The sequence below is a fragment of the Xenopus tropicalis genome, chromosome 5 (assembly GCF_000004195.4).
Source record: "Xenopus tropicalis strain Nigerian chromosome 5, UCB_Xtro_10.0, whole genome shotgun sequence".
In the NCBI taxonomy this organism is placed as follows: domain Eukaryota; kingdom Metazoa; phylum Chordata; class Amphibia; order Anura; family Pipidae; genus Xenopus; species Xenopus tropicalis.
The window spans coordinates 134,533,884-134,548,095 of record NC_030681.2 but is presented as its reverse complement, the minus strand read 5'-3'; the positions used below and the strand labels follow the sequence as shown (position 1 = coordinate 134,548,095).

General features: G+C 34.8%; 1 protein-coding gene across 11 annotated transcripts in view; it reads left to right on the top strand.

The window, feature by feature from the left end:
• myt1l (myelin transcription factor 1 like) overlaps positions 1-10,796 on the top strand; it is a 303,857-nt gene extending 293,061 nt beyond the window's left edge. For 6 of the 11 annotated variants that reach the window (XM_031902860.1, XM_031902863.1, XM_031902856.1 and 3 more), the window contains 6 exons: positions 1,137-1,166; positions 1,257-1,348; positions 3,104-3,207; positions 5,427-5,486; positions 6,622-6,765; positions 7,997-10,796. In XM_031902860.1, the coding sequence (XP_031758720.1) occupies positions 1,137-1,166; positions 1,257-1,348; positions 3,104-3,207; positions 5,427-5,486; positions 6,622-6,765; positions 7,997-8,137 (571 nt within the window). In that variant the 3' untranslated portion in view covers positions 8,138-10,796. The remainder of the gene's footprint in view (positions 1-1,136; positions 1,167-1,256; positions 1,349-3,103; positions 3,208-5,426; positions 5,487-6,621; positions 6,766-7,996) is intronic. The other 5 variants (XM_031902858.1, XM_031902857.1, XM_031902859.1 and 2 more) reach the window with 4 other exon arrangements.
• Positions 10,797-14,212: the final 3,416 nt, after the last annotated feature.

Below are 14,212 nucleotides of genomic sequence, written 5' to 3'. Positions count from 1 at the left end.
CAACTGAACATTTTTAGCTCTTGAGCATAGCCAATAAACAGTAACAGTACTACAGATGCTGATCCACTCAATCCATCCTAGAAAAAATGTTTAATGACAAAAAAATTCTACTAACTAAAATGACTAACTGTTATGCAGCTACATGAAATGTTTATCACCATCAGATACAAAGGGTGTTTTTATATATTTATAACATTTTACTACATGCTACAGATATTGTAACCATGAAGTCTCTATGCTATATACTAGTCACCGCACATACATGGTGCTTTGTTTTCCAAAGCCATCCGAAGTTTTCTTGAATAAAAAGTGGAAACCAAGTAAAGCAAAAACAAGGGGTTACGGTAGAAAAGAAGGACAAAAGAGAAGAACTAGAAGGAATAGAACAATAGAAGAAATATAAGGATCTTGTTATATGAAGAGGAGCAAACCTATTCATTCAATTCCGATATTAAGATATAAATGTATAATTAGCTCCTTTCAGCCTTGATTAATTTGTTTTAAAAATGCCTGTACTTTAAGCTTTCCTGGGGTTTTATTTTTCTAAAACTTCGTAGACTCTTCCTCATCCCCTCATGTATGTATGTATGTATGTATAACTTTATTTATAAAGCGCTACTTATGTACGCAGCGCTGTACAGTAGAATACATTAATATAAACAGGGGTATTAAAATAAATAAATACAAAGTATTTACAAACGATAAGTACAAATAAATACAAGATACAGTTGCAATAAGTTAAGAGTCAAAGACACAAGAGGATGGAGGTCCCTGCCCCATAGAGCTTAAAATCTATTTGTACTCATGTACTCATGTACTTTTATAATCCCTAAACAACATACCAGCAGGTTACCTGGCATCCCAAGGAGCAAGACCTGAGATTTTTGAGTAGATGGGAAGGGGCAGTCAAAATGGTTGGAAATTAAATAGTTTGTACTGTAAAACAATATTATTGCAGGGTGTTCCCTGTACAGTTAAGCAGAAAAGCTCAGCAGCTGTAATAAACCCCTTCAAAGAATCTAATGTTACACTGGAGCTAACAATTTAGTAAGAACCTTGATCAAAGTTACTTGTAATGACAATGAATGGAGCCAAGGCAATACTGTAGCAGTTATATTTCACATCTTCTGTTACAGAAATAAAGAAGATCTATCATATTTTCCAAGGTAACCGGAAAGTGCTGCCAAACTAACCAAATGTGAATCTATCATTGTAATTGCCACAGCTGATAGATTTCTATCTCTTCCTTTTGTTAGTTTATCGGGGTGCCCAAGAGCAACTTCAGCTATGAAAAAGGCCAGATTATCGGGAGAAGAAATGCTCACAATAAAACAGCGGGCAACCAATGGTAAGTTCAAATTTTTAATGTCAAATGGCCAATATACCTGCAAATACTCCTGTGAGTATGGAGGTATTAATCATTTATCATACTATTTCTTATGTGTTAAGGTGCTTTTATATCCTTGTCAAGAGTATTCCAATGATTTTTTTGCCTAGTAGAAGGAATATATTTCATTCTTCTGTTCACACTACAATGCCAATGTTTGTAGTTAATCTGGCCCCTTCTCTTCAAAATTCCCGCTCCAACTCATTCTCAATTCTTAATTCATTGGAAATACATACAGATGCAGTCATCAAGTTTTCACATTTTTTCTCACTATGTCCAGACACCATTTTTTGAGTGTTAAATCCTGCCTCTAGATGGTGCTAGAGTCCAAAGACTTGCCAGCAAAACACAATAGAAAACTCCATAGACCATGTGCCACCTGGTGGCAATTTTTGGTATTTTTTCCCTATTTTAACTGAAAGAGACAACACAACAACATGGTAAAGGAACTTGGCTGCAACTGTAGTTTAAAAAAAGCATATGGATACATTATAGTGGAGATAGAAGAGTTAAGATATGGGATCCTTGTCAGGGCTCAGTCAGCAGATGGTCTGTAGATATTTAAGAAACTAGCAGAAATAACAATTAAAGATAAAGGTTTCATTAGATAAAAGGAAATCATACATGTTTCTCCAATTAAAAAATGATAGGTTTTTCATGTGTTTAGTGTTAAGCAGTAAAAAAACAGGATAAAAGAACAAAGGAGAAAGTGAAAGAGAAGCAGTAGTACAACATTATATTGCTGGTAGAAGAAGACAGAATTAAGCATTGAGAATGAGTTGGAGTGGGAATTTTGAAGAGAAGGGCTAGATTAACGAGAAGGGGCTAGACGCAAGAGTAAAATTTTTCTTACAGTTTATCTCACAGTTATTCTTACAGTTTATCTACAAAGACTTTTATAGACTTTTAAAGTTTTTATGGTGTTAAATTTTAAATATGTTTTTCACAACTGTAATTCATGTGACGTGACCTGTAAAGCAAGGTTTCTTCCTTCAGTGGAACACAGGTTAATTCTAGGATTCCTCCTTGGGCCCATGATGTAATTTATAATTTATGACATATCTACTTTTTTTATTACTATTGTCTGTCATAGAAGGTAAGGGACTGGGTGGAACCAATTTTCAACCAATAAGAAAATAAAATAACTGAAACCCAAATACAAAGTCTCCTTAGAATATCAAGGCCTATAGAAAACGCATTGAAGCCTCATTCACTAGGTTTATTATTTCCTATAGAAATTTTCAATTTGAAATTATTTTTTCTTTAGGAAATACTAAATAATAAGCAAGTGGTACATGTGTTTTCATTTTTTTTTTAATGTCATTGTTTTATAAATGTATTTATTTTTATTAAGGCAGAGTGAGATCACGACTAATAAGCCAATTTGTTTAAATATGATTTTATGCTTGTATCTTTTTTTTACAGTTTATGTTTAAGTGAGCTACCACTGCATTCACAACAGTTTTGTATGATCCTTAGATCATCTGAGAGGCAAACTATAGTTAATGGTATAGAGGCCCATTAAGGTGTTGATTATTTGTTGTAATCTGTCATTAAAAAATAAGTTTTCCATGCAATCTTTAATGCATTAAAGAGAAAAGAATAAAATCGGGGAAGGTTGGATGGCTTCTGCATAATAAATCATTCAGATATGTCACTGCTTTCATCTTAATTACGTCCTGTCTTGTACCTTTATATATTATTTTCATCACGTAGGTATTGAAAATGATGAAGAAATAAAACAACTGGATGAAGAAATCAAAGAGCTAAACGAATCCAATTCCCAGATGGAGTCTGACATGATTAAACTCAGAACTCAGGTAGCCATTTCTGTATTAACATGCTCCCCAGTAATATTATTTCAAATGAACAGTATTGATATAATCTTAGACTTGCTAAGTCTGCAGGACACTAACTTAAATGCAAGCTCCCTCTCAGATGCCACTAACTTATTTATGAAAAGCAAGGATAAAAATGTCTAGAACAACTTTTATTCTCATACTCACCCATACTTCATGCATGCTCAGTTCATTATTTTGAAGAGAATTTCTTATTGTGGTCAAGCCCTATCTCTGCTCTTACGTTTGGTTACCAGAAAACATAACAATAACATCCATGTCTGCAAAATGTTATCTTGAGCTGAAAAGGGGGATGTAAATCCTTCATTCATTTTTAACCATTTTTCCAAAGAGGATTCTTCAATGAGAATCCATCACACCTACGTTGTGTCAATTATGATGCTGTTGTCTTACATAGGGGATTATTAAAGTGGACCTGTCACCCAGGCATAAAAAGCTGTATAATAAAAGCCCTTTTTCAAATTAAATATGAACCCAAAGCTCATTTTTTTATTAACACATCCATACCCATTATAAAAGAATTTAAAAATCACAGCTGTCAATCACATATTGCCTGCCCCGACTCAATGCCTTAGGCATAGAGGTGGGGGGCAGAGAGTTACTTTCACTTTCAATTCAGAACTTCTTAGCTGTTGCTGCTCTCCTCACATTACCCCTCCCTTCTCACAATCTAATTTTGTAACCAGTGCATGGACATGAGCATCAGGTCCCTCAATACTGGCACAGAAATAAGATTTTGGCAGGATTCAAAGCTTGCCTTAATAACAGTTACCACAAAATGGTGCCTGTCTGCTTGCTGCAACTGTGAATTCCAGGGCTGAAGAAAATAAGATTCAACTAATTTATATGGTGTAAGTGAAGTTTATTTTGCTTGGCAAACACAATTGAAAACAATCTGGAATTATTTCTTAGGGTGACAGGTCCCCTTTAGCAGTAGTCTAACTTCCTAACATTCTATTTCCACCCTCTTGTTTACCCTTGTTTAGCCACAGCATTAATTCCAAGGCAACTGTATCTCCCAGTTTTGCCCTAGCTATGATCAGGAGTTGAAACTGGAACGTTCCTGCTTAGACCACATGTTTGTTATTGTTATATAAAATGACTGACTTTATTTATCTTTGTTTCAACGAAATGACCAAGTAAGAAACTGCAACATTATTCAAAATTAAAAAAAAAAAAATGTGTTGCCCAAAATGATTAAAAATCATTGTCATCAAAACCTCTTTCAAAAGCCAGCACTAACAATGCTTTGTGTGGTGCATGTGCATGACATGTCCAAGTTACATCATTATGTGACGCATGTGGGCGCATCCGTAATTTCGTAAATACCGTTTTCTGTGGCCACATGTTCATGTTGGCTGCATGGTATTCATCAACCAAGACATCAACTCTATATATTAATAGTCTAGAAAAAAAAATCAAATACATGGAGGCTAAGGGTGAGGATGAGAACCAGCTTGTTACCATCTGTTATTCCCCAGTGTTACATTCAATTGTGTGGCACTATATACGTGAAACTGGAATGAATTATAGTAGAATCTTTTACTTATAAATATGTTTCTTCGACAAACATTAACCGTTCCAACGAAATGAATTTTTTGGATGATGATATTATCCTGGGAAATTGTCTAAAGACACTGAGATTCTTTAAGTCAAATGCGGAATGATGTTTTTTTTTTGTTTGCTCTTATTTATTTTAGAATCTAGTAATTCTGATTTTACAATAAAAAGAGGTGGAATTTAAACACAAACATCACTGAAGGGTATCTGAAAAGGAAAATAAATCAAATGGCATTCTATTTTCAATGCTGAGCAGGGCTGGATGGCATAGAAGTTAGACCAGCCATAAGGCTATTCTAACAGTTCATCTAGTATCTCCAAAACGTTTCTAATTGATACACAATAACGCAAAAAAAAAAAACAAACGAATTGCTGAGTGATGTTAACACATCAAAATATAAACCAAGGAGTACAAACAAGGCCCCAGTATCAAGGGGAGTCACAGCAAATTTTCAAAAAACTCCATGGATAAAATTAAAAAAAAACTTCTATTAATCCATCATCTAAAATATATAAACTCAGCCTAATTTATACACATACATTGTTTGCTCATCGGAATCAGTTCCACCTCTTTTGCCTCATTCTCTGCCCCCTTTTCAGCTTCTGCTCCCTCCCACTAGGTACTGGACGAGCGCCCTGTTGCTTGCCAAGAACCCTGTGTTGATGAATACCAATTTCATGTAAGTTACACGGGAGGGGAGGTTGTGTGGTTTTTCCATGTAACTTACACGAAATTCAGCCTTTGAAGAATAAAAGTTATTCATAAACAGTCCATGAGTTTGTTCTTTTTATATATCAGCTAGATCAGTATCCCTCAATATCACTATAGACTATTAGAAGATTATAACTTAGCAGATTCACTTTTAATCCTGTCCAATGTGTCTGGAAGCCATTTTTGAAAGGGCATGTGTTGTCCACACACCCCAGGCTGGACAGGACTGATATAGGATGAGCATTAGAACATAGATACAGTTCTCGTTCATGTAAATGAAAGATAGTAAAATAAATGTCTGTTAACAGAACTAGAAGAGTACAGTTAATGTTTCACATAGTATTAACACAAAAAAGAATGATTACCTACAAAAGTAGCATAAAGTACTTTCCTCCTGTATAGCCAGCAATATTATTTTATAAATATTACAGACAAAATTTTTAGATAATTTGATAATGTTTGAAGATGAGGCATCACATGGATATAAAAAATGTAATGGATATTTTAACCTTAGGAGGTAATTGCTATAATTAGTGATAATTACTGTCATTGCTAAATGCAGTTGAAGGGGGAATAATTAGAGTGTTAAATAGATAAAAGTAAAGTCTAGCAAATTCTATCCAACCCCCTTCAGATTTAAAAACAGGGACCATTTTCTGTTTGTGGTAGGAAAGTTGACAAGATTTTTGTTTCATTTCAAGGTGTTGTTTATTATAAGGCCATCTTTCTAAGTAACAGCCACACACTCAAAATTCAACTACACGCCACTGCACATACTACACTCATACAAGTTTAGCTCAGAATTGTTTACGTCCCCCCAAAATGCACTCGTATATAAAAGTAAGCTAAAGTCACACTACAGGATTAGCCATTGGGGTTATCTGACAGGTAGCTGTAGATCCACACTCTGTATAACAAGCATTAATCAAGGCTTGTAACAATTATTTTCCATCGGAATCTCCTTTACCCAAAAGCATGTTCACATAAGTTAACAAATAATTAGACATCACACATTTACATTTGCATTAATGGTCATTTTTTACTAAACGCATGCTGTTATAACTATTGTTATATTATTTTTTGCACATATTGGCACTTTTTAGATTACCACCATGGAGAGCAACCTGAAGACAATTGAGGAAGAGAATAAAGCAATCGAACAGCAAAATGAGTCTCTTCTTCATGAGCTGGCCAATCTGAGCCAGTCTTTAATTAACAGTCTAGCTAATATCCAGCTGCCCCACATGGTAAGTAGTATAGTGTAGTATCATTACCTATGTATCTGCTGTCAAAATATTCATCTATATGCCTATTATTTTATACATTATTTTCTCAACATTTACAACATTCTGATGTTGTGACTTAACACATCAGATAATTTGATGATACTTTGAAACAATAAAGCTCTTGATGGAATTCCACATGCATTTTATTTTGACTTCTTGCTAATTGATTCATCATTTATTAAAACACAATTACTGTATTTGTTTGTTTGAGTTAAAGACTGCAGCTATAGACATCAAGAACTATAGTATAAAAATAACAATCAGGGCTGCCTATGTGGAAGCCTTCTAGCTAAATGTGTCTCTCTAAGGATATTTTGTGGTTCCCAACCTGCCCATTAGTAATATAATGTAATTGTGTGGAATTATAGTTTTAATATAAGTTCCTGGTCTGTGGTAGGAGGGGGTAATAAGGAATAATTAGTAATAAACACATTTTTTCACCAGGCATGGAAATTCCGCAATTTTCATTTCCTGGCGAAAAATTTCGCCCATCGCTACTGTTGACTTAAATGCATTTGACGTATATTTTTCTCTGTTTCACAAATTTTGTAGCAGTTTCCCAAATTTTTCAACAAAGCAAAATGGGACAAATTCACTAATCCCTAGGAATAATCACAGGAATACATGAGGAGTTGAGTAGGACCTCAATGCAGGTGCTTATTTTTGAAGTATAATGCCAAACAAAGTCCTCTGTAGGATGGTCCACATAGGGGCTATTAATAAGGCAATTACAGTTGTTATTGGCACCCCCAGAAACATTTTTCATGTTTGTGTTGCTCTTCAACACTTTTTCCATTTGAATGTGGCTCACGGGTATAAGAGGTTGGGGATCCCTGCATTAGAGGATACTATAAGGCGGGTAAAGGGGGGATATTTTTTTAATACAGACAGGAACAAAGGACAAGAACTGAACTATTGCTTTAAGCAATAGTTTTTCACTGTGAGGGCGGTGAGGTTGTGGAATGCCCTACTAGTTGATATTATGATGGCAGATTCAATAAATGCCTTTAAGAGGGGTTGAACTGGATTCACTGTATTTCTTTACACCCCAAATTAGCAATGTAACAGTGTTACATCCGATTATTGTCCCACTACTGGAAAAAGCGAAAAAGCATTACAATGACAGCCATCCTCGTCATCCATGGTTTAATTTAAAAATGAAATATATAACGAATATTTTTGTTTTTCATAGGATCCAATCAACGAACAGAATTTTGATGCCTATGTGACCACTTTGACGGACATGTACACAAACCAAGATCGTTACCAGAGTCCGGAAAATAAGGCGCTGCTGGAAAACATAAAGCAAGCTGTGCGAGGGATACAAGTCTGAGCAGTTGTGTTATGAGGAAGGTTCTGCTTGAAAAAAAAAAAAAATCAATAAATACGGTTGCCTCTTATTTTCTGCTGCTGTAATTTACCTAAAAGTGTTATATATCTATTTCATTTTGAAACAGTGTTATGCTTACAAGACTTCATGATGATTTTATGTCTTGCTTTCAAAAATAGTAACTGCTGAATAGTTTTTGAATACATACACATTTTGTACGTTTTCATAAAAGCTGACATTGTGTGAGATGCCATGTAATGTTTATAGCTGCTAATGTATGCACATTTTTTGAGGTAAATATATTTCTGAACAAAAAGGTAAGCCGATGAAGAGAATCATAGTGTAGATTTTTTTATGCTTCGGTGCATCAATGTTTTAGTATTTTGAACTGAATAAGACAAAACAGCTTTGAAAGATACTGTATCCTGCACCCACTTTCTAGACATTTTCCTTCGGCCTCGGGGCTGTGGGGATTTTATGAGGTTTGAGAAATACACTCGGTGCACGTATTGTTTCACAACAAGAATTGATGTGAAATGCTTTATTTTTTAACGATGCTTAAAATATAAGCTGGGACTTTTGGTTTCAGTGGTCGGCGCGTGGCTGGGGTGAAATAAATGAGTTTTTTTTAACTCCATGGAAAGGACGTTGGATAGTTGTAAATTACAAAAAAAAAAAGGTTACATGGCTGAAAAACAACATCAAAGCTCTGAAAAACTTGCGTGGAGAATCAAAGCAGCTTGAAAGCACTTTTCATTCATTACATGATCTAAAATGGAAGCTCCCATTGTCAACAGGAACTGTCTCAGAACACAAGCGGACAATGAGAGGATTCCTACTGATATTTTTCAAATAAACTTTGGAGAAATAGCCACTAAATCACCCTTTCACTCCAGAATCAATTAATTTTCCCTCCAAACTGGTAGTAAAATGCCCTTGTATTGGATTCCTGCATTTTTGATTGAGGATCAAAGACACTATTTTTAATACATTTTTTAGTTTTTCATGCTTCTTTCATTTATTAGGGGATTACAGTCAACACAAAAAACGATCCCTGGAAAAAAATGTAACGGTAAATTTAAAAAAAAAAAAAAGTTGTAAAAGTTAAACTTCAACTCATTCCTTTATTTAATGGAACCATTAATTTAATATTTTATTTATTATTTTTACATTTTATTTATTGTTTTGATGTTTTAATTTTGAAAATGATATGGGATTGTCGTTCAGTCGTTCTTGTGAAACTTCTGTTCCATTTCCGAATATCAGATGGCACTTACTTCTTTTAACGTTCTCATTTGAAATGAAGATTTTTTTTTTCTGTATCGTTTCTTTTTCTTCCAAACGACTGCACTATATGTATGCATATGACCACTTTTAAAGTCATGTCAGAAGATGTATTGTGTTTTTAAGGATGTCAATTACTTTCAAAAATGGCATATCTTTTTTCCTTCCATGTCTTGATGTTATGCAGAAAGTACAATGTACTTTAGAATTTTGCTATGAATAAAAAAAAAAAAAAAGATGGTTTTTAAAAAAAGAAAATTAAAAAAAAATATTTTTAGCAGAATAGGACTTACAGGGTCATTGTCCCCACAATGTGCCAGTTGACGTTTTGCACTTACCTTGTCCTATATATCCATAATATACGGAGGTGTGCAATTTTTTGTGTCAATAGCCTTGTGACACTAACTCTGAACAAATTCTACTAAAAGCCATTACGGCTGTCTCAATAATATCGCTAAGGGAGGTTACAGGGATATGAGAACAAATATTCTAATACAATACTCAACCTCGGTATATATATGTATAAATAAATGTATATCCCAGCAGCACTTTATACTATTCACTGTACAAAAGCTTACAGTTTTCCATAAGGACTTTCATAACTAGCTGGGAAAAGATTATGTAATTACCTTGGGCTTTGCAGTACCTTCTCTGTAAAGAACCATCTTTCTGTTGTGCTAGTAGGTGTAGCTGCCATGCTCAGAAATGCCTTTTCAAAAAGCTGACGCAAGGTGCTTGATGTTAACCTTTTGCCATATACATGTTGTACATTGCCCTAAACCTCTTTAGGGCTATCATTGTTAATAATGGCATCGGCCTTTTTCCACTGCATTGTGTCTGCAGCTTCTTTGCCAATATAGTAATGCTTTCAGTAGAGTAATAGTATCAGTTTGGAATATTATTGTTATCACCTATGTACAATGGAAAGGGATTTTAAGCACAAACCTGCTGCTCATCTAACGGTGGTACATAATACGGAATCAAAATTTATCTGTGACTATTATATAGGGATCACAAAAGTGTCACATATTAGAATGCTGACCTTTCATATGGAATTATTGTGAGTCATCGAAATTTATTTATTATAACTTATTGTTCATATTCATTTCTAATTTAATTTAAGTAATCATTTATTAAGACAAAATTTTGTATAAACTATTTATTGTGCTCTCTGTGGAACTGAAGTTTGATTTATTTTTGTACTACACGGCATGGATTCGTTGACGACATTTTAATTTTGCGATAAATGTGTGGAATCACAAGTTGCAGTGATACTTCATTTTTAAATTGTGAACTTTGTACAAATTTTGTCATGCTGGATGTTAACACATCTTACTCTAAATAAAAAAACAAAATGTGTTGCCACATTTGTAGCTCAGTGGTTCTGTGATCTGTTAATTCTTTTTTTTTCAATTTTCTTTCAAAAAACTTTGAATTATTGATTTTTTTTTTTTAAAATATTAAATTATTCTAGCTAATAACAAGAAGTTAGATTTTTATATAAACATTGAGCATTATTGTTGAAGAATCAGATGTTTTGTTTGTGTTTTAAAGGGGATCTAAACCCCCAAAATGTATATACAAACTTTTTCAGGGTAAGTAAGTTTGCATTAAATCATTTTTGGGGTTCAGATCCCCTTTCAAGTTAAGGCTGCTATTAACATAAATTAGTATAATAGATACTTATTTATATTCATATATTTTTGCGTGGTAATGGGACTGTCAAGTAACCCATATATGTGGTCAGCAGTTGGTAAAAAAAAAAAGGAACATGTCTGGAACATGTCTGTAGTTCACCCTTTCCATCATACTCAGGTAAGCCATTGTGCAAAGATTCATCAATATATTGTGCTCCAACAAAATTCTGGCTTCACATCTTGGTTTTACTAAGATCCTGATGATGCCATACAGCACCTCTTGATTAGGTCCCCTTATAAAATTTCTAATTTTTGCCTACTTTAAAGTTTTTAAAAGTCTTTAGGTACTCATAGTTTGCTTTGGTGCGTTGGTTAAGTTCCACTTTACTTTGGCTAAAGGAAAAGGAAAGTCATTTTGGTATTTTACTGTCAATAGATTTGCCACATTAGTGCCACCTAGAAAGCTATATTTATTCTGCAGAAAGCTTTACACTACCTGAAAAAAGAACCCTAGAAGCTCCCTTAGTTTGTTTAAGATTGCAGCTGCCATTTTAGCTTGGTCTTCATAGCTTTCTGCTGTAGCTCTAACAATTGGTAGCTCACATTACACATTCCTAAGGGAGGGGGAGTGAGTTTTATAAATTCTTATGGGAGGGGTGAGCAGGATAGGTGAGAGAGGAGAGAGCAGCGCAGACCCTGGGAATGAAGGCTTTTTCCAAGAGAGGAAGTCAGATACTGAAGAACGTGTTTACAAAAAATGAGACAAGAAATCCTGTGTTTCTTTTGATAGAGGATTCAGTGCAGGTTTTCTGTGAGTTCTTATAGCTGTATTTACTTAGACCTTTGTAATAAAGCTTACTTAGTTTTTACCTTTCCTTTTCCTTTAAGTTACACAGAAGTGGAAAGTTTTCCCTGTGATGTGCACAGTTGAGACCAAGTAAAAAGCTAAAGGCATTTGTGACAAAATTACAAATTTTATTACCGTACATAGGTGATCATTTTTGTCCTGCATTTGCACCACAGTGTAGCATCTCCCAAAATAAAGTCAACAGATTGGGTCTGAGTTGTAACTGGGAACACTGACGCCCTTCAGGATGGGCCATAACTGGGGGTATAAAGGGGAGGCACCGGCTTGGAGAACTCACCTCCAGATTTCAAAGTGATCAATTAGTGAGGAAGGTGAACTAGTGTCAGCCGGGAGGGTAGAGTTGGTATAGACTGCTTGGGGAAGTGCACATAGGTGGGCAGGCTAGTGGGGCACCAGGCTAAGTACTATTGCCTTGGATGTCAACAGTACTTGGCCCAGCCCTGGTTTTAGCACACCAAAAATCGAAACAGTAGCTACAGGCAATTACTTTTCATTCATGTATATCGTTTACCTGGAATGTATGATTACTGCAAAAGATAACTCAGGCTCCATGTTAAAGTCTTACTGTCTATTGTTTAAAAGCAACAGAAAAGGAAGGACAGATATAAAGGTGTTGTTATTTTTGTGCTTTGACAGGTAATTGTTACTAATAGTTACTAAGAATAGGCCAATAAGGTCGATCAACACAATTACATAATACAGAATGCATATAATTAGTACTAGTGTAGCAGATGGGGCTGACACCGATAAGATTAGGTTTGTGCTTTAATATACAAAGGGTAGATCATATTATGTACATTTTTCTGGCATTGGCTCCAGACACATGTGCAGCAGTTGCTCTCTACACTTTGCAAACAATTAAAACATATTAATGACTTGAAAGTTAGGAGGTACAGTATTCTGCTGCCATCCTCCCCATCTAAATGCACTAGTACTGAATACAGGCAGTGCTGTATCCAAGGCAAGGTGCAAGGCATTCAAGGAATGCAAATGGCTGTCCATGTCAGGTTGCTTGTGCACATTTTTTTTGTACTTTGATTATTGCCACTAGCTTCAAAAATAAGGAATTTTGCATTACTGGTGCTTGATCTTCAGCTTTCATGTGGCTAATACTATAGGAAATGTTTAAATCTTGTTAACAGATGGCATAGTGCAGCTATTTTATTTTTAATCATAATTAAACAGATGCAGATCTATCTTGTTACAAATTAATCTGAATCTTCTTGTAAGTGGTCACTGGGCCCAAGAGGCTAGCTTTACAGAGTACAGATATACTATTGGCTTCATGTGTGGTACATTACAGAATGTCCATGCTTCTTATAGCAAAGAAAATGAAACATTGAGATGACAGCAAAATAACCTGGTTGATCTATTCTGCCCAATAAAAGCTCATTTTGGTTTTGTTTAAAGAGATACTCACATTTCAAAACTAATAGCAACATTGGAATTTGGACTTTTTATAATATGATGTGTCAAATGTTTATGAATCTATTAGTCTATGAATTTCCCACCACCGACATAGATTTGTTTCTTGTTTCCTACTCATAGCCCTTAATTTATGTTCCTACTTTTTTCCCTTAAAGGTAGAGTAGCTTCTACGATTAATTACCTTTAAGAGGTCCACAACAGCACAGTTAACATTGTTGGTAAATGCTGTATTTTTTTTTAAGAAGTTTTCCTAAGAACATATAATGTATGCATTATAAATTAAGAATGTATACATTTTAAAACAAACAAACAACAACAGATTAAAGAGTTCATGGACATTTGGTTGGACAACCTTTGCCTTCCCTTACACTATTGGGTTAAAGTTGTCACCACCTCATTCAGGTATTGGTGGAATGATGGATTTTGCAGAGACAAAGGCTACCTTCTTTAACCTACGTAGTGTGAGCTGTTCACAGTTCTATTTTTTTCCATAAACTTAATATGAAATTCAGAAAAGTATTCAAACATTAGAGAAATCGTAATACAACAAATACATGGCTGATTGGCACAGGTGGCGGGAAAGTGGTTAATTAGTTAACAGGATACCTTATATAAAGCTGCCACACCACAGTAGGTTCTATGCTCCAAGTGCCTTTGTTACTAAACCAGAACCCTGTATGGACACAGAGGCCTTATACCTACTCTACAGCATGTAATAAATACAGTATTAAATCTTATGGGGTAAATACCTGCCGGTACACCTTTGATTATCCCTCCAGTGCAGTAGCATGGTGAGCAATGTGAATACAGTATAGGGTGCCTAATTGGTTCACCTGCCCCTTCCATGGCAGATCACTTAGT